This window comes from Epinephelus fuscoguttatus, linkage group LG12 (assembly GCF_011397635.1).
Source record: "Epinephelus fuscoguttatus linkage group LG12, E.fuscoguttatus.final_Chr_v1".
NCBI lineage: Eukaryota > Metazoa > Chordata > Actinopteri > Perciformes > Serranidae > Epinephelus > Epinephelus fuscoguttatus.
This window is the reverse complement of record NC_064763.1, coordinates 37,904,873-37,926,284: the sequence shown is the minus strand read 5'-3', so window position 1 is coordinate 37,926,284 and position 21,412 is coordinate 37,904,873. Positions and strand designations below refer to the sequence as shown.

At 40.0% G+C, this 21,412-nt stretch overlaps 1 protein-coding gene across 8 annotated transcripts in view; it reads left to right on the top strand.

The window, feature by feature from the left end:
- Window positions 1–21,412, top strand: part of larp1 (La ribonucleoprotein 1, translational regulator) — a 58,939-nt gene that overhangs the window by 22,242 nt on the left and 15,285 nt on the right. For 4 of the 8 annotated variants that reach the window (XM_049592345.1, XM_049592344.1, XM_049592343.1 and 1 more), the window contains exons 2-7: window positions 2,156–2,220; window positions 3,170–3,235; window positions 8,104–8,175; window positions 13,054–13,204; window positions 15,731–15,868; window positions 16,422–16,571. In XM_049592345.1, coding sequence (XP_049448302.1) covers window positions 2,156–2,220; window positions 3,170–3,235; window positions 8,104–8,175; window positions 13,054–13,204; window positions 15,731–15,868; window positions 16,422–16,571 — 642 coding nt within the window. Of the gene's footprint in view, window positions 1–2,155; window positions 2,221–3,169; window positions 3,236–8,103; window positions 8,176–13,053; window positions 13,205–15,730; window positions 15,869–16,421; window positions 16,572–19,449; window positions 19,601–21,412 lie in introns of those variants that run through there. The other 4 variants (XM_049592342.1, XM_049592347.1, XM_049592346.1 and 1 more) reach the window with 4 other exon arrangements.

Sequence of the window (21,412 nt, the reverse complement as noted above, 5' to 3'; positions counted from 1 at the left end):
CCAGAGATTTAAATGTGAACAGCAAGTTTTTGCTTCATTTATAAAATACATCGATTATCAAAACTTGCAGATTAATTTTCAGTCTGTAGCTTCAATGATAAAGTGAGTAATCTCTTCTCTAATTTCGCTCTCATGAATGCGTACACACACATGAAATCCTGGTACACTGCTGCCCTTGGTGTTGTTGGTGATAGTTAGCAGTCTGCCAAAGGCTCTTATTCCCCCCCATCTCTCTCTCTCTCTCTTTCTGGCCTTGTCCCTGGACATGATCGTCGTTAAGGAGCTTACTGAGATTTTCTCTTTGGTGTAAACTGCCACGGCGAAGTCCCTGTGAGCCGCTTTCACTCCCTCGTAGTCAGAGTGTTGTGACACTGCAGCCAAAAACAGCAAGAGGCAAGATCTCTGACTTGAGGACATGAGACAGATCAGCATGGTGAAGTGAGCTGGTCTGTTGGAAGGTTTTTATGGAGATTCATGACCAGGCACGGCCAGGGATGGTCAGTTATTGCTTGTTTTCATGAGGAAATCAACATTTTTGAAGGAATCTAGCTGCTGACTTTATGGTTTTTTTGTTTTCTTAATCTTGCCTTTGTGTCCTTGTTCATCAGTCTGTGTACCCTCTCTAGATTCGGGGTTCTAAGTTTTTGCAGTCCGTGAACAGAGCACAGTTGCAACTCTTCATGGGTTATTTTTTTCCCTGAGCAGCAGTTTGTGAAATTTTGAGCGGCAGGGTTGGTCATTGATCAGTCGATCCGATTGGAGCTGATCAAACTAGATCGATGGATGAGAGGAGCAGCTGCTGCAAAAGATGAGTGAAAGCAAACGTTTAGATCAATGAACGGTTAAGTTTCACTTTCACTGTGCCTGATGCTCTGCTGCTCTATCTGTGCCTAGAGTTGTCAGTTGTCTGTGCTTGTTGGAAGCGCACTGCTATGTTTAGTAAATTCTACATTTGTTCACATTGATTGATATTATTGATGGTTGTGTGTTATGATTGATTTTGATATATCAGGCTCGGCGGCTTTTGTCTTATCAGTTTTTCCATTTCATGTTTTATTTCACCTCAGAATATTAGCAAATGCTATGTTAAAAGCTAATGGTGATCATACTGAAACATAAAAATGCAAACAGGAAAAATAATTTGTATCATTTTAGTGTTGAAATGCTCAGTCAGTTAAATAACAAATTGTCTAACCATTTGTCATATTTAAAGGATAGCATTTGCTGTTTCCAGTTTGTGAAATGATTTTCTTTCTTTTATATCATTGTGAATGGAATATCTTTGAATTTTGAATCTCATATTGAATCAAAATGATTACTTTTTCACATTTTTGTGACAAAAAAGACGAATTAATTAATCATTAAATCACTTTAAGTCATTCTTTAATGGAATTAGTAAAGCAGAAAGTACTTCCATAAATGGATTTTTCTTTTCATCAAGCAGACTGATTACTTCCTCTTGATGACTGTCAGTTTCTGCTGTTACAGAAACAGATGTGTTTCTGTGACCCCTGCACACTTCTTCCCAGTTTCCCAGTTTTACCAGTGTCTTGATGCTGCTGGTTGACTTGCTTTAAGTATCAGTCACTTCCTGTTTCCTGATGATGAATCGTTGTGCTCCAGTTGTGATTCCGTATCCTGATAGTTTTGCATTTTCTGTGTTTTTGTTACAGTGAGTTTCTGTTGTTGATCTGCCTGGTAACAGTAATGACAGGGCAGAAAAATTATGGTACTGGTGTGGTTGCTGCTGCTGTAGTTCAGTTTATCTGAAAGTGATGCAGCATAAGAGGCAAATGAAAGCTGGGGAAACAGCCAAAGAAAGGCAGATGATTTATTGAGAGCTTACCTGCATCAGATAGATAAGACGAGTAGTGGAAAAGTTAAAAAACTAATTTAACTGAGACAAGCAAGCCAGTACAGATAGGTAACACTGAGGCAAGAAAACAAACTATTATGTGTTTGGTCTCACACTCTGTCTTTTCAGCAAATATTTTACCACAAACTTAATTTTGTAGACGAATTTCCAGTTTATATCAAATACAGATCTGTTGTTCCCCTGTTTTCCTTTTTATTTGTTGCTGCTGGTTTTTAGACGATCTGTGTTCATGAATGCAGAGCCCATTGTAACGTCAATCATCTTGATTTGTTTCCACAGAGTCTACCGGCCCTGCCAAGGTTGTGAGAGCAGGGAATCCACCCAAAACCAGACGTGGAGGAAAGGTAATGTTCTGGTTCTGTGTGTGTCTGTCGGTACGCCTGTGTGATAAAATATTGGTGGATATCAATAATAGTGAAACTGTACTGTATATATGAAGGTTAAAAAAGAATTCATAAAAACTAACAGTACCAACATGGCTCCTTTTTGGTCGTTAAAAAAAACAAACATATAGCAAATTAAAGCAAAGAAAGTAACTTGTCCTCCCTAGCAACAGTAACTAAGGGCGGTTGGACTTAGGATTGATGAATTCAAAGAGAGCATCTTCCATTAGTTCAGACTCTCTACAGCTCAGTGAAGGTACGTGCAGTCAGGGTGCTGGTATTTATCCGTCATGCCCTAAGCTGTGTATTAACCTCCCTTCACACTTCCTGGAATGCAAATGTGAGTTCCTGGTGAGCCAATGGCCCGGCAGCAGATAAAGCAGACATACTCTCCTCATAGCATTTCATTCACAACTTCCTACCTTTGATTGCACTCTACTGCTCTACTCCAGGGTTGTTAACCACACCTTGACCACAAGCTTTTACGACACCCGTGCGTTAAGTGCAGTGTTGCAGAAACAAAAGAGAGAAACTGTCAAATCACAGGAAACTTATTGGTTAAAGATAAAAGGAAAGTAGGCTTCTGACAGCAAGTGAGTTAGAAAAACAGGGAAGATGGGAAAGAGTCTTGGTTAGATTTCTGCACAGGATACAGCTGGGCCATAAAAACAGGCTGGACATAGGTTTTAGTTTGCATTTAACTTGTAAAAAGTGTTTTTCCCTTTCATACAGTAAGAAAACGTTTTCACTAAGAAAACATTTGGATTGGAACATTTGAATTTGCTGATCTAATACGGAGTTAGTTTTGTGGTGGCGCACCAGGATAACCTGCTGCAACATCTCACTTTCACAGATACCTGTGACTCTCCTGCTAATTCAGCTTTGTGTGTTTGTTTATTTTGTTGCTCAGGTTGGAGACTTTGGCGACGCCAACAGCTGGCCGACTCCCGGCGAGATTGCGACTAAAGACATGCAGGTGGGTGTTATTGATTGTCTGAGAAGTGTTGAGTCACAGGTTGGTAGATGAACAGTATGGAGGACACACTGATGAGATGAGGGTGATGTCTGTTTGGGAATTGGACTACTGAACGATTTCATATTTGCTGAGTATTTGTAAGATGGTGCAGAAGACGGCTGCCATCTCATAACGTCAAAGTTGTAGTTAGCCTGACGAGAGCACCTTTCCACATTCGGTGTCCTCGCTCATCTTTGCCCAGAAGTAAGAAGCCCTCTTCAAAGCAACCAGACTCCATTGACAGAAACAGTAAATTTACCTTAAAGCGCATAGGAATTCTTGGTCCACTACAACTCGATGGTTTAGTTTTTATCATTGTGTGACTTTCTGAACCTAACTAAGCGACATCCACGGCAGTACATTGGTTTATATGTAGCAATTACATCATGCAGAAACCAATATCAGGTCACATGGGGAAAATGTATTCAGAAGGCCTTCAGAAAATAGCATTTTGAAGCTAAAACAAAGATCAAAATTAAATTTTTAAATTTGAATACATAAGGAACACCGCCACAAAGCTACAGAATGTTATAAAAACCTTTTAAAAATGAGTAAAAAAATAATCAAGCTGCCTTTAAAATATAAATTGGAGTTGTGGTGGTACGATGTCAGAAATTATCCCCTAATAATGACGGGCAGCCAGCAGGTAGAGGCAGAAAGGAGTTTGTCTGTTGCCTTGTTGTTACAGAACGAAAGATTTAAGATACTAATTCAACATGGGTGACATCCCAGAATGATGTGTTTATAAAAAGAGAACGTTAGTCCCAAATTATAATATTCACCATCCAATCAGAAGGAGCTGCTCTGCTTGTCCTGCTTCACTTTGCTGTAGTGGATGTGTGTAGTTTTCTACAATGGGTATTTTAGTGGTTGTGGTTGTAATTACACAGCAGCTAAACAGCACGTCCAGACAGAGCAGTCTGCTTCTGTTGGCCCGACTTTGTGTCCGCAGAACTGCTTTTTTTTTTTTTTTTTTTTTTAAGGGATCGAGTTAGACCAGGCTCACCACTGTAGCAGGACCTCTTGGACACTTTGGAGACAGAGTCGAAATGACTGACCTGAGAGGAGGGATCAGGCAAAATGTTTCAACTCTGAATTTAATCTTTTTATGAAAATCAGTCATTTGGAAAAATAATTCAGGAAATAAGAAGGGATTGTAACTTAATAAAATCCATCCATTTTCGCCCACTTATCCAGGGCCGGGTCGCTGGAAGTGTAAAGAAGTGGTCTCAACCTTAAACACCTGTCTGTCTACTCTGGTCTAGACCCGCTCAGCTCAGGTGTCCACAGCACCTCTCACCACACATCCAACATACTGACCCCCTTCCCTCCATACGCTGCTGTCCCCTACAGCTGGTGGTCGGGCAGGGGAGGGGATGCGTCTAATTTGTCTTACAGTAGAAGCATTAGTCAATCACCCCCGGAGCAGTTTTCTATTTCTGATCTCTGGGCGATAGTGTGTCACTGGGATGGCAGCCCTGGTGACCTCCCCTATTTTAGGCAGCCAGGTCTGAGCGCAGATGAGGGAGAGCTGCATGTCCCAGAGCGGTAAAATGTGGGTCACATCATCAGAGCCAGGAATAACCGGTGGCTCCGGTGGCAGAAATTGTAGGTGGTGGGAGGAGGGCGGAGCCTGAAGATCGTGACCAAAGCCTGGGAAGGGATGTCCTTTTAGGGATCCCCCCTCAATAAACCACCCCTGGATCAGTGCTGCTGGTTCTATTCTTAGGGCTCTGGTGTTCACCGCCACCATGAACATTTAAAGCTGTAAATCAGTCCCTGAATTCTTCAGATTATGCACGCTGGGAAATAGACCCTGAAATTTGATAAAGGTTGGGTTTTGATTGCAGGGTTGTGCGTAAGTGTTTGGTGCTGTGGTTAAAGTCAAACCTGATATTCAGGCAGTAAAACTTGAAACATTTGTCCTGTAACATGAATAAATTTGCACTTCTCTTTTCTTTTCACACAGCATAAAACACACTTCAGTGTGGTCTGGTGTGACAAACACACTTGTGTGTTGAGTTGGCATCAGAAATGTTTGTCAGAGAGTATATCTTAGACTTAAAGACACATATGGCCAAAAAATCTTTTGCTGAAAGTTAGCAGACTAATTAACAGCAGAAAATTACTTTGGACAACATTTTGGGTAATAATTGGGTTAAGCATTTTAAATGTGAGGATGTGGTTTATTTTTTTCATTTTATAATAGTACATTGAACTTGATTGTGTTTAGACTACAGACACCTATTCTGATGATCAAAGCTCTTGTTTTAGTAATTTTTTTAACCTAAAATTTCAAACATTTGCTGGTTGCAGCCTCTCAAATGTGATTTTTTTTTTTTTATTAATTAATTTATTTTTTTGCTTATATATAATAGTAACTTTAATACCGTTTAGTTTTGCACGGTGTATTGGAGAAAAAAAAGACACTTGAAGATGACAACTTGTGCTCAGCAGAACTCCACTTTTTCCTGACATTTATCAATAAAAAAAATCAACAATGAAAACAATCATAAGCTGCATTCCTAGATTGAATGAGTTATCGATTAATTGGAAGAAATAATTGATAGCTTCATTAGCCCTTTTTACACAGAGATTGCACTATTGGGCTTCTACTAAGTCCCTTCTTTATGCCTCCTTTGCATCTTTACACAGAACTAAACTACGGTGGCATCATTCTGTGTGATCATACACTGCATTGTGGCTTTGTGAAATCAAAAGAGGTGTGACATGTAACACAACAGCGTTGACCTCTAGTGTGACATGCATACATGTGCATCGGCAGCACTTTATAAACAATAACAATGGCATAACATGGCAATAACAATAATTTATCATCTCTGGTATATGGCAAGTGATCTCATCCTCAACTTGGAAAGTAAAGTGCTCCCACACCTTATTGTTTTCTCAATTTGCAGACATTTACGGCCACTGTTCTTCCTCTTTGATCAAGCCGCTAACTGCTAATAGCTACTTTTTAAATGTCCCGCAATGGGTTGCATGCATAACATGTCGTCAAAACATCCCACCGTTCCACCCACGACCTCGTCTTGACAGCGGTCCTGTTTATACAGACTCCATTTTGGTGCTGTTACCACCGCCTGTGGCGGCTTAAAGACGACACCACACTGTCCCACTGTTCTGCAAACGTACTTTATACACAGCACGGCGAGGTGGCATAACAGTGTGATATTCCTGCCCTGAACAGGCAGTGTAAAAGCGGTCATTGATAATCAGACAGCCTTACCTCTATTTAGGGTTGGGGAAAATTGAGTCTTAGGTGCACCACAATTCTCTCTGGAAAGATTATGCCTCAGTGCAGAAAAGTCAATAATTGGAATTTAAAACCAAATTCTTGACATTACTAAGAGCTGCTAGGATCATGTTGGGGGTAAGGTAATAGTAGGGGAAACATTGTATAGAAATAAAAAACATTAAACATCAAGATGCCTCTGTAATTATTTAAATACACATCGTAGCCCCTCAGTCGCAATTGAATCTAAGCCAGAAGGTGCCTAGAGATTCCCACTCCTACTCTTATTATTTTGATAGGCCGACCCTTAAAAGAATAGGTTCAGATTTTTTCAATATATTTAATACAGTCTTTACTGGTCTCATGTAAGAAGTATGAGGTATGAGGCAAAATTCACATTACGAATTGTGTGCAAAAATTATAAGTAACAGTCTGAGACAAATCAAATGGGTACGTTGGCTAACAGGTGTTTAGTGGTAGCAGGTTTAAGTATGTAAAACCTCATGTCCACCCATAAGTAAGCATCCCTCTTCCCCCATAATCCTCGGGAAAAACTTCACATGTGAGCACATGGCTGCGTTCAGCCTGCGGTGTGTGTGGCTCAGACTTTGTGTGTTTGTTGGTTCATCATCCCATTCTGTTGTCTGCTTTGTGTCCAGGGTGAAAAGGTTGTCAGAGTAGTAGTGTTGGTTTTCTTGTGTTAGTTGGTGTGTTTTTTAATACTGCAGCCATGTTCAGGAGTCATATATTTCTGGTGGTGAAAACGACTGTTACAGAAGCTTCATCAGTTGCTTCCTGTGGTGGATGAATGAATCAGCATCCTTCTGATCTCAGCATTACTGCCGACATTTCCTCTGCCGTTACACCACACGTCTTTATCGATTCAGAAAACACACTCACACCTGAGCTTTAAACACAGTCGTCTAATCTTATGGCTCATTTCCGTCGCTTCACACCTCCCTGTCCTCGCTAAAAATAATCGGCTCTTATTCCCATCTGTGCAGAATCCGAAGCAATAAACCACAAAAAAAATGTATGCCTGTCTGCATGTAATGACACAACATTAGCCATTTAGCCACTGAGATGATATGGGATGTACTTTCTGAAACCCAGAGGGAGCTTAGTGGACTGTAGACGCAGCAGATGCTTCTTATTATCCGCAGCTTGTGCAGCATCCATTTGGCATTTTCATTGTGTTTGATGGCAATGGGAAGAAGTGTATTGCCCTTGTGTTGTTGGAGCAGAGCAACATAACACAGACAAGCTTTTAAAGAAGCAATAATTATGTTTTTTTTTTGCCCACCCATAGCACAGAGTGACCAGATTATAACTTCAGGGGTTTGGGTGGACTTGTAAATTCACTTTAGGGCCTGAAAATCCCCAAACACTGAAGGTTTAGCTTTCCCCACTCACATTTATTTATAACTATTTAACAGTAGAGCTTTTTCTTACATGCGTAGTGTTTTTTACATACAGTATGAGTGTGTTTCTTTATGTGTGTGTGTGTGTGTATGTGTGTACATCATTGTCCCACCTCATTGTCTTCTCTAAACTGCTCTTCCCTCCCTCTGTTCAGATCGAGGCAGTGACACGGACCGTGTCCTGCCCGCCAGCTGTCAGGCAGGTCAGAGACTCATGGAGATCCACTGTAAGTTCAACCTGCAGCCTTTGAAACCTGCAGCCTGCCTACCTACCTACTTATGATACCAGTAAAAATAAGAATTCAGCACCACACAGAGAAAGAAACATAAAACAGTGTCAGTTAAAGCCTGCTTAAAGTTCAGCTGTAATTGGAATTCTCCTCACTTTTTATGTAAGGAAACCTCAGACTGCCCGAGGTGCTGACTCAGACAGAAGAAGATAGTTAGCCTAGCTTGCTAACGTTAGCCCTGCTTAGTCATCTCCTGCTCACTACATGCTGTGTTCATCACAAAATATTGACAGGAGTTTGTCTTTGTTGTTGTTGTTGTTTGTTTATTTGACACAATGAGAGACAGGACACCAGGTCACACCTGGAGTCCATGTGTGTCATACCACCATCAAATCCATACATCAAATACATGAAGCACCATCAATACTAATTTACAAGTTTCCCATAAGCCACGATTTATAATAAAAGTGGTCTTTTTCTTAAATAGGAACTTAAAAGCGATTCCTTTTCTTGCACCACTTAGTCTACAGTAAGGTGATCATATATAGGGGGGTGCTGTCACTGCAGCAACATAAAAAAAAGTAAACTGGGTACTTACTTTCTTTTGTTAACTATGTTGATAACTAACTTTTTTGGTAAAAAAGAAATACTGGTTTTAGTTTGACTTAAAGTTCCTGCAGGCTTTGATATGTTGATTATATGTTAGTAATTTCCATATTCACTTTTGGCTGGTGTTGTATTTAAGGCTCATTTCATGATTTTCTACAATGTTAAAAGCTCCAAATATATTTTTAGCAGCTTTACTCAGTCGGATTTCTTTTTTGTTTTGTTAAATGCTGAAGCCCTTAATCAAAAGACTAGCTGCAGCAGTGTCTGTTAACTTTCCTCTTCCACCTTTTTAAATTTAAAGTTGTCAGAGCACACCACCACTCCCGCGTTAAATGTAAATTTAAAAAATTCAGTCTTTCGTCACATTAAACTGTCCCTCCAGGATGCTGCAATTGCAACATTGTTTGCAATTTTTAATGGCCATGCAAGTTTATTGCAAGAACACCTGTAAACAGTGCAACATGCTTCGCAATTTTCTCGAAAAGCTGCTGTGTAATTAGGCATTTCAGACCACGACAATCCCAAAACCGGCCTGCGAAATCTTGGAGGGACTGATTTAAGCAAAAGACAAGCAAGTTTACTTGTGACGACACAAAATTGCTAAACATGCCTTAGCTACCTACACATGTTGGCAGTATCAGTGTGTTTGGATTTAAACATCTAAATGATTTGACGTATATTTTCACACTAATGGTATTTATAGGCTCAGCATTAAGACCTTCATCTACATTTAACATTTTTCTTTTGGTCCTGTTTTAAAGAACAAAAGCATTTATGCTACTGCAAAGACCTGCATCTTGTATACAAACATTGCCATGGCAATATTATTCCAGGAAATGCTGTGATTGTGCCAATTTTTAAATTGTAGTAAAGATTCTTCTCATTTTAAATCCATCTATAAATATGATTCATTTCCCTCACAGTGTGGAGCAGAAGAGGTAAAAACAAACAAAGTAAATTCTTTTACAACCACAACAACAATCAAACCAGCACTTCTTCCATTTATTCTTTATTTTTAATGCCAGTAAAAGCCCTCACACACAGCTTGTGATCAGTTAGGAGTTAGATTAGTCATTAGTCAGATATTTTAAAGAGGCAGCAAGATTCATTATCATATAAATGATGAAACTGAGACAAATTATTAGGATATTCCCCAGTGAAAAGTTGGGGCAAGTGTCTCTCGTGATACCCCAATATCTTCAGTCTTCACACAACTACGTTTCCAAATCCATCCATCACTCATGCAGCCTGTAAGAAAACAGAAAATGCTGTTCTGTAGCAGTAGTAGAACTTTCTCTTATGCACTGGGTGTATCCATGCATCATGCAAGCATTGTGGCCTTTCCCATAACTGTCCTATCATTTGAATCTGAATAAAGCCATAACTGGGTCCATGCCATTGGTTCGACATCCCATTAGTCCGACTGTCCGCGGTGCTGAACGGCTCGCAGCAGGCGTATGGTGCGCTGCAACCGGCTTGAGGCGGAGCAGGCTCACGGCTTATGTGTTTGTCACTTTCTTTTTCATTTTAACCCACACCATGATCTTTTCCTGACCCTAACCAAGTGGTTTTTGTGCCTAAACCTAACCAGACCTTAACCACAGGGCATCATGATGATTTCGGAACGGACTTCAGAACAATGAGTTTAATATGGTCGGAACAATGGGTTGTCGAACCAATGGGCTGTCGAACCAATGGGCAGTTCACGCCATAACTAACATTTACATAACTGACTAACAGACAGAAGAAGCCAGCAATGTTGTGTATTCCATGTCTGTAAAGGACACAACACAATACACAAACTTTGCAGAAACTGTACTGGGAAAAAAATAAATGATGTGCATAAATTAGACCAAATAAAATGTAATTGTAGGTTCCACAGGCAGCCTGGGTGGATCCTCCTTTTACATCGTAAGTGGAAAGTATTAAAGAGCATTAAATTAAAAGCCCCAACATGTCATTACACACACTATTAACCCTGGAAGCAACCAAAAGTAAAGAGGACAGGGATCAGACGCCCTGCAGCCTGTGATAAGTACAAATGCTTACTTGAGTTAGATTTAAAATGTGTTCCTTCAGCTTCTGAAAATCATTTTTCCACCAGTGTTATCTCACTCAATTTAAAAGCGGTGTATTTCACACAGGTTATTATTTGCACAACAGAATTGCTCGCGCCTCCTTTGCTGTTTGCTGTTTGGTGAGATTCACTGTTAACACCGTTGTTAAGAACTTCCCTGCATGTTTGGAGTGGGTCTTTGGGTTCAGCGTGATTAGATTTAGTTTGCAATGAAGGCTGAGCATGTCACGGTGTGTGGGTGTGTATGTGGACAGAAGGGTTTGGGGTTTGAAATGTGTAGCGCCTCCAGTTACTTACTCGACTTGAGTCGAACACTTTGCATGGTTCCTATGCAAACCCCTCTGGAGTGTCAGACTTTGCAGATATGTGTGTGTTGCTGATAGCTGAGCGGCTGAATTCTGTTTGATTTGAATAAACGCAGATATAGGCTCTGTGAGAAAAAGATAACCAGAACAGGCGATTTATGTATGGTGAATTACACCGTGTTCGTTAGTGCCTGTTAGGTCAGGCTTGGCTCGAGGACGGTGGTTGTACTAGTGTTGCTCTGCTGAAGTTAAACATTATAATGAGACTGAACCAAAGACGAGATAAAGAAACCTCTAAAGCACATGCAAAGTTGGCTTTGTCCTGGTTACTTTTATTGTGGGGATGACAAAGCGTATTTGTAACTTAAACATGAATGGATAAAATACTTCTCTCAAACACTTTGACTGATCCGAACATAAAACCTCCCATTCTAAATGCAAATCGTTTTTGAGTACTCGTATCATTATATCCACAAACTAGTTTGTTGGGTAGGGTATACTTAAACTGTCTTTTTCAAATTTACCAATGGATCTATTTATTTATTTTATGCCCTTTATACAGATTAGAGATGCTTTATTTGGTGTCTGAGGCGTTTCAGTTTTATAATGCCCAACTGTTGCTACATTTTTACCTAGCGTCCTCACAACTCCAGAGTATCTGAATTCCTAAAGCAGAGTCTTTAAAAAAAATGTCACTGACCCCGTTATAGTTTGAACTCTCCAGGATTGGGTTTTAGTCTGGGTACGTGGAAACAGAGTCTATTGAAAACGATGACGCAGACTCATATGTTCGCTTCCTAGTCTTGTGAGTCTTAACCATATTTGCTTTGCAGTGACTCCCAGTTAATGTTTTCCGCCACCTTGACTGCCTTATACTCGTTACCTTCATTAACAGTTTGACATTTTCTGAAACTAAGCAACCAACCTCAGAATAAACAATCCACTTCCTGTTTATACTGGCAGGCAAATGTCCAGTGTATGTGAATGGTCATGCGATATGTATTCATTATTGCATGCTGGTATGGAAATGGTGCTAAAATGCTTGTGTGTACAGAGATAGAAAATGTACCGGTATGGTTGTAGCCTGAGTGTCTGTTGTATAGTGGTGGAATATAGAAGAAGTATTTGTCTTGTGCTCGGATTCTGATAATGCTCCATTAATTTTCAACAATTGACTCTTTACAAAGCCCTGCCCCTACATAGATTTACCATTTACAAGTTGTGGTAAAGTTTTAAACAATCAGTCCTTGACTTGCGAGGGGCAGATGAAATGGCTTTTCATTTCTAGCAGGTTGAAATAACAACTGTCATAAGTAGCTTTTAACAGCTGTATTTTGCAGGTTGCGTACATGATACGATGCTGAATGAGTGAGGGAGGCTAAAGCTACACGTCACAGGCAAAGAAATGGAAGTTTAGGGTTTTGGAAAAGTAAAGATGGGAGCCTTTAACAGTCTCTCTTAGGAGGGCTCAATGCCCACTGCTTTGGCACACTGAGAAATCCAAATTAGCTTTATATTTTGCCTGCTAGTTAACATTGCTAAGCTAGTATTGGGCAGCCACTGTTTTTAGGAGGGGTTAAGTGCCTGACTGTAATCTTGTGCATGTTTAACCAAAGAAGTATTTGGGTTTAAGCTCATATTCTACTCTCTGTTAAATCAGAAAGTAACAGTGTGTGAATATGTGAGCAGATAACTTTGTATTTGTGGCACTAGTTTCAGCCAATTTCACTTCCTGTAAAAATATGCTACCCCAAAATAGTTTGGTGCAAAATCCCCTATAAATGTCGTCATGTTTGAAAAGGTCTTCAGTTTCCTTTTGTAGGTTTAAAAGTTTCTACAGCTCTTTTCTTAATGTCCATCTGTCTGAACCTGTTTCCTCTCCAGGCTCCTAAGAAGACGACCATCAAGAAGGAGTCAAAGGAGAAGAGAGAGAGCAACGAGGAGAGCAAGGAGAACGTGAAGGCCAAATCGGACGACTCCGGAGAGGAGAAGAATGGCGATGACGATTCCCAGAAGAACGGACCGAAGAAAAAAGGTAGATATGGATCAGACAACTGCCAAGTTAGCATGCTGAATAGTGAAATTAGAGATACTAAACAGGAGCATGTGCTACTGTTAGCATCCACGCTAACCCTCAAAATTGCAATGTAAATAGTTGACTTGTTAACACACACACACCTGAGTGTAAGTAGTTTGAGATATCACAAGAGGATTTCTGATTGAGGTCACGAACACTGGTGGCATCCTCAAGCCAGTTTTTGACCCTCGAGTGGAATCTTCATCCAAAAGAAAGCCATGTTCGGTTTTCGTGGACCACATGTGTATTTGTTTATTTAACACACAATTGTTTTGTATCCTCAAGCTTTTTATAATACCTGCCATAAAGTAGGCTACAGGAATTGGTTGAGTATTTAATGCAACCTGCCAACTTCACCTGCTCGTTGTCTCCTCAAACACTTAAACCTTCTAAGAAGATACTAGAATCTGGGGATTTCCCTCGCATTGTTTCTGCCATCATATTCCTGTGTGGGTTTTTTCATAATGAGCTTTAATTGGTCATGAAAAAGTCCAAGTTTGGTCATTCTTTGCTGATAATGGTATGACTGACTTTAACCGCTATAGCTTAAAATAAGCCATGGTTGACATCAAAATTGAAGATGAACATGTTGTCTTGGTGGCAGTTAAACCAAGCTGGAAAACTTAATAAAGCCTCCTGGGAGCAGTGAAATAAAGGATGTGAGGGCAGCACAGTCTTGTTTTTCCATTAGAGAACAAAAAGGCGGTCTGTTTGCTATATGTTTGCCCAGGATGTGACTGTAGCCGGAGTGCAAGATGGTATAGTTAAGGCGTTTCATACCAGTTTAAATATTCCCTTATTTTAATTATCAAATTATGACCTTTCAAATAAATGTGCTTTTAGTCAAATACAGCTTCCGTTTTAAATGTGAGCCAGTGACAGACGCCTAATTGGAAGTTTGTGATGGCTGGTCGCAGTTTTGGCAGCAATAAAAGGTTTTAACTACACCAGGCAGCCAGACAGTGAGTGTTCTGATTCTCATGACTTGATTACCCAAAAAGTGTTGGGTTTCTTGTGTAGGAACTTCCTCCATCTCTGCCAGACATCAGCCATTTTGATTCCTTGAACCAATACTGGCATACAGAAGGTGATGGTGAGGATATCACCAAAGGGAACTTTTTCAAACGACCAGCTCAGTTTTGTGTTTTCAGAATATGTCCATAAGTATATTTTAATATTAAGTCTGTTTTTTTAAAAGAAATCGAGAAACAAAATAAAAAACAAAATCGAGATGTTTGGGTAAGACTTGACCTGCAGACGTGCTGTAGAGGTGATGAGGACTTCATGTCTCTTCTCTGACTAAACATCAATGAAGAGAACTTTCACAACTCTGATCTCAGCATTGAAGCAAACCAAACAAAAACTTACTTGACCTCTGTTGCCGGGCCCGGCAGATTAACCCTGAATTGGCTGCCCTCGACTAATTTTAGAAGCTGTTGTTTCACATTGAGTTTGAGGAGGGTTGACACATTAATTACTGCACCAACAATCAGCAGTGTGATCAGTGGTACAACATTTTGGTCGGCCATCTTCCTGTTCCCCAAAATGATTTTCAACACTGCTGCTGTCGTTAGATCTGTAGCAGTGTAAAGTGTAGTTTTATTCTAGCAGTATTTTATATCTTGTGGCTACTGTAGTGGTGATCAGTAGCCTCAGTGTCATCCGCGGTTCCATTTTCTTCTTCTGTCCCTGTATTTTCTCCCTCCCTCACTTAGCTACTCCGTCAGCAGATAGGCAGATAGACACGAGGCCACGTCACTTAAAACTGGCCGTCATTTCCTCTTTCCCATTGCTTGTGTGTTATCTGTCACACTCACCCACACATCCACACAAACACCCCTACAGCCAGATGTTTTAAACAGCAGATCACTGATGCGCCCTGCTGGCCAACAGAGGTACTGCGGCAGACCTAATGCTGTTTTAAGAAAACACTCAGAAGTAATGATCACACTATGTCATAATAAAAGTAATGTAAAGCAGCTAATCATCCAGTATACAGAGCTGCTGTTGTATCCCAAAACTCCATCTGACTCGTAAACTGGTGACAGTGGGCAGCTGGGAATTTTGAACAGGCTAACTGGGCTCCTTTCCTTCTTCATAAGTGGTGATTAAAAAGGTTTGACATATTTAGTTTAAATATTTAGTCCTTTCTCGCCAAATTGCCAAGTTGTAAAATTGTCCCATTGACTGTTAAATAAATGTTTGAATAACACTGATAGCATCAGTTTAACTGGAGAAAAACTCCCTACAAATCCCCACTTAATTGTTTGATTGCTTTTGATAAAGAGGAGATTGTTGGAAGGAAAATTACAAAAATATTAAAGATTCATACGTAACCTTGAATAATATTTAATACCAAGGTAAAGTGCATTGTAGACACAAAAAACCCTTATATTTTTACTCAAAGTTCACCTTACCAGCCAAATAATTTCTGACTATATTAAAAGTTTTCCAAATGCTTTTTCTTCTACCTTTCGTTACAAGCAGGAAACAAGCAGAAGTGGGTTCCCCTGATGATCGAGGTGAAGTCCGAGGGTCCCAGGGAGCGCTCGGCCTCCAGGAACAACAGCAGACAGAACGAGAACCCCCGTCTGCCTCCCAACGCCAGGAATGACCTCAGAGGTCAGTGTGTGCAGGTTTTTCCTGCAGGTGACAGATAAGTATTTTAAAAGGAGTTGAAAGTGATGTGAAGAAATCCCACCTAGCTGGTTTAACATGAGGCGTTAAATACCAGGGGCTGTTAGCTGGTGCTGTTTGCCTTGTGACAACATGTGACAGCAGATTTTAATTGGTTTTACTGGAGGTGTTTGTATTACATCATCTGTAGCAGTTGATTTAATGGCGGACATTACTGCATTTTGCTGTGTGAGACATGACTCAGCAGCAGGATGTGGAGAGATCTGTATGTGCTGCGACTAATCTGCTACTTCTGCTTTGACAGCACAGCTGTTTGAGTGTACAGTAAAAAGAAGTTAGCTTCTTATATTTAACAAGGAACTGAAATGCGTCTACTTTGATCTGTTGATATGCAAAGGATGAAAAGTAACTTTCATCTGATTTAAAACTAATAATTCTGCAGAGCACTCTGCAAAGTCAGTTGGACCGTAGTTTTGTTGTTTTAGTCCTGTGTAATGACATGCTTGTGCTGACAGGAAGGCTGTTGTTTTCTCTGCAGACTGGCACAGTCAAAAGTACGAGCGGGAGTGGCGTGACGACCACGACGAGGTGTCCAGCGTGAAGAGCGAGGGAGCACCGTTCCGCGGAGGGTTCAGAGGTCGCGGACGTGGAAGAGGAAGAGGCCGGGGACGAGGCAGAGGTGGCAGAGGTAGGTGTTTTTTTTCACCCATAGACAGACACAGAAAAACAAATGTAAAACACTTAAAATACTTTACCACAAGTTTTCTGTCCTCAAAAAACATTCCTTTCCATGTCTTTCTTATGTGGTCATCATCCTCTTTTTTTTGTGTTTGCTGAAACAATACTGGCACTGGTGATGATTTCACCACTGTGCCGCTTGTGTGTGTGTGTCACCATCGGCCACGTCTCTTAGCACCAGATGAGTTACTCACTATGATGTGCTGCAGTGCGTCACTGTGACCTTGATACTCAAACGTTAACAATTCACAGTGACATAAAAAAGGTACAAACTTCTGCACTGTAACAGATTTCCCAGTAAAACAGAATATTTGAATGGTGTCCAGTTAGAAGAGGAATTTAAATCAATTCCTTGGCATTTGATTGGACTTCTTAAAAGTGGGCGGGCTTAGAGTTTAGCGCAGTACGGAGCTACAGCAGACTGTTGGCTCCCCACACACCTCCCTCACTGTTCAGGAGGAGGACGAGGAAGAGACGAATGAATTAGACCTCTGCCATTTTGTTTTGGAAATGAAAACAAAGATTTGCCCACTGGTAGCCAAACACACACTGTCTCTCTCTCTGTAACGCTCCGTTACCTACTACAACCCACAAGTGCAGTCGTCTATGACCAGTGTGGCTAGCTAGTCAGCCAGAGTGTCATTTGATTGGATGAACTTTTGTATACACCCCTGAGTGCAGGATGAGTCATCTAACATTTGCAGCCTTTTAACAGAAAGAGAAAAGACGGACTCTGAATATTTTTTGACATATTTGGCACATAATGAGAGATAAATGATCAGTTAATGCAGAGACAGAGGATAAAAACTGGGAACATTTATTTTTCATTTCACAAGTTCTTTAAGGCTGTTTTGTTAATTAAATTAACAATGTTCTTACTCTGTGAAATCTATGGGTCAGACTTAACCTGCAGACGTGCTGTAGAAGTGATGAGCACTTCATGTCTCTTCTCTGACTAAACATCAATGAAGAGAATTTTCACAACTCTGATCTCAGCATTGAAGCAAACAGACAAAAAGCACTTGCATTTTAATGTTGGGTCAAGGCTAGGTGATATAAATTATATTAACAGCTCCTCAAAAGGAAAATTAGTACAGTACTGACAAGCTGTATTGCTTGACGACACACTAATACCCAGTCACAGCGTGGTCCATACGATATTGTACTTCACAAAGCTACACACTCATTACAGTTTTTCTGTCAAAAGTCAGCTAACCTTACAATCTTAAACGTAAAAAGAGCTGTTGTGTGTAAAAGAAGAAACGTAACATCAGTGGTGTGGCAGTAGTTTGGCTCTTCAAAGCTCCGTTTGGACCCAACAAGGCCAGGCCTCTTACTCATAATGTACGCCATTACCTTGGCAGAAACCTGTGCTAATAAAGATGGGAAATATCACAAACTAGGTTCATCACCTGAAGCACCATATTCCAGTAAAGCCTTACACACAGGCCATTAGACCCATCCCCTGGAAAAGCAGGGAGGCGCTCAGAGAAACACTCCCCAATGAAACAAACCATTAACACTTTACGACACCAACAGACACATCACGTGCTGCTGCTTTGTAATGGCAACAACATGTAGAAACTTTTAGTTTTAGGGAGAGTTATCTAGTGTTACTCTTTAAACTGGAGTACAGTGGCTTTCCTGGGTTAAACAAACGTGATATAACGTGTTAATTAAGTTGTTTTCTCAGTTTCCCTTTTACACATGTAGCAAACAACAGGAGACTGTCTAGGTCGGATGCGTTCTCACCTGCTGGAAATACTCCGTTTGGTTGTTAGGGGATTTATGGCGTCTGGGTAGAGTTTGCAGGAGGTAGGATTACACTGTGGTCACATAGCTTGTTTGTAATTTGGTCGTCCCTCGAATTTGTCTGACGTTTTTGGCTTCAACTCTTGCCGATTGATGTGTCCGAATTTCGTCTTCTCTCCAGTTAAACATTAGTCATTGCCGTCTTTGTTTAAATTACCCTCCTTCTTCACTTTTGGGTGTTTGCTTTCGTCCTGTTCTCCTTGATCCATATGATAGAAGTGTCATCAGCACACCCACTTGCTTGCTGTGAATTCTCCAGATAATTATCGTCTCGATTCACGCATGGGCTCAGTCGGACATTACACAGACTTTATTCTGGGGAGCTGGCAGGATAAAGTTCATTTAATGTCCTGTCCGGCTGATTGATACATTTGTGTTATCAAATACAGCTCCTCAGGGTAATATAAAGATAATCTTAGGTTTGCAAGCACATGTAAGAAAGGGGCTGTAGTAATATTTCAAGGAGCTAGGCTTCCTGTTCCCCTGCTTTGAGTCTTTATGACCTCAGCTTATCAACTGCTGACTGTAGCTTCTTACGTAGCATACAAGACATGAGTGCATTATCAATCTTCTCACCTTCCAAGATACAAAACTACTACTACAAAGCAGACAACTTGCGAAGATTGACCATGTTTGACAAAATGTGACAGAACTGTGGGTTTTTCTGTAGCCTGGCTGTGTCTGGGCTGACTCTGCTCTCAAGCTGGGTGGTGGGTGACCCTAAACTGGCCCCACTGAGGCTACACTGAAAACAAAAAAGTGCAATAACAACCAGTGAGAGTTGGAATGAGGAAAGGCCTTGGATCCAGCAGGAGGAGTAGGTTTCCCCCAAGGCCTGTTAGTTTTGGCAGGATTCTTTCTCCCTCCCCTCCCTGTTGTTAGCTCTCTTTTCATAGACATCGTCTTTTCTTACTGCCTCCCTCCCCTCACTCTTCCTAACTCTCTTTTCCTCGCTCCTCCTTTCTTACTCCCCTCCCCAGACTGAGCTAGTGAAAATGCTTATATATCTTTTTTTTTAATTTAATAAGGACGAAAAGTGTAAGTGAAAACAAAGATTAGTCAGCTCCCAGAGGAATAAATAAGAGTGATTGTCAGTTAAGTCCAGTTTTATGTCTTTCCCGTCTCCTTGAGGACACGTTGTTGACTTTGAGCAGCACTGAAGAAACGGTCAGAGCTAATGCTGAGCACACTTTGCCTTTGTGTATTTACTTGGCTCTTGCGTGTGTGTTTTCCTGTGTACTCGTCATTGACTACGTCCACTCGCTTTTTTTATGACACTTTTAGATAGTTTTATGTTTTTCTTATTAATGTCTGGAATAGAATTAAACCAGAACCACAGGAGCTATAGGATATCCCTATATATATCATTTGCCAATTATAATTCTAATAATTCGAATAATTATTCTTGGTATGGTCATTATTCATGATATATCGGTTTATATTATATTAGGTTATGTTATGTATCGTATTATATCATAGTGGATTATTATGTTATGTTATATTATATCATATGATCTTATAGTATATTATTATATATTGTGCTATATTATATCATGCTATATTATATTATAATGTCTTATATTACCTCGTATTATATTATTATATTATTTTATCTTACATTATTAGGTATTATATATATATATATATATATATATATATATATATATATTTTCCTTCCTCTTTTTTCCAATTTATATTTTTACTTTGTTGATTTATTTTTTTTTATTATATTATCTATTCCATATTGGACATCATAATACCATACCATCTGTTTTTCATACACACAGACACACACACACACACACACACATCCCTACCTATATACGTATCATTGTAACTTTATGTTGTTTTCTGTTGTTGTTTGTACTGTATGTCCACTATACTCCACTTGGTGTAATGTATTTGTCCTCTATGTCACCTTTTCTGTTGTCACATAATTTCACCAATTTAAAAAAAAAATAAATAAATAAATAAATAAAATGGAATAGAATTAAACCAGAACCACAGGAGCTACAGTCTCAGAGCCCGTCCATCTGACGACAATAAGCCTCTGGGTTCGACTGTCAATATTTTGGGGGTTCCGGTATAGTCAGGGAATATCCAAGCGGAGACTTCCTCTTCAGTGCAACAGTCATTTTAGCTAATCTCTAAAAACAGATATCTGCATTTGAAACAGATTTTAAACAACTAATATAAAGGTTCATCGATGTCGGGCGATGGCTGATGGGTTCCAGGACTGCATTTCGGCCAATGCGTTCAGCCTCTCTTGCTCTCCACGTGGACTGTTTACCTGCCACATAAATGTATTGGTCAGTACTACTCGGACTACAAACAGAAATGGGATGCTCCTGATAACACATCATGTACTGTTCCCCACAGATTCCACATTTGTATGTGGATATCTGCTTTTAAAGATTACAGGAAATCTATGTCTGTCTTCTCAAAAACAACTTGGATGCATGTTTCAGTACTTCTCCATGTTCTACTAAAAAGGCAAGTTGATTGCAGCTCTGTTTCTTCTGAAATCTTTAATCCTGTCTCTCGCTCCTGTAGTGTGTCGCTCTCCCACATCCCTCAACTTTTCCTCAAAGTTGAATTAAAACTAAATTTGGCAACAGTAGCTCATCTTTTGACAGACGGTAGAGAGGCATTTCAGTAAAAGACTGGTTGGACTGGAAGCTTAATAATTCTGGGTAAATGATCTACTTGCAATTGAATCCAAAATGAAACTGCACCCAGCTTTACCAAATCAACATGTGGTAGAAGAAAGCAATACAATGTTAAGGCTGATCATCAGATACTAGATAATAGTGGGGAAAAAACGGCTGCAAAGCAAAACAATTTTGGTTGCCTTAAAAGATTCACTAGTAAAGAAAGAGAAAATACAACTTGGATGAGAAGGATCAGAAAACCAATACCTCTTGTGTGTTGGGTGAAAATTAAATATTTCAGAAAACTAAATGAGTATGTGATGTACCT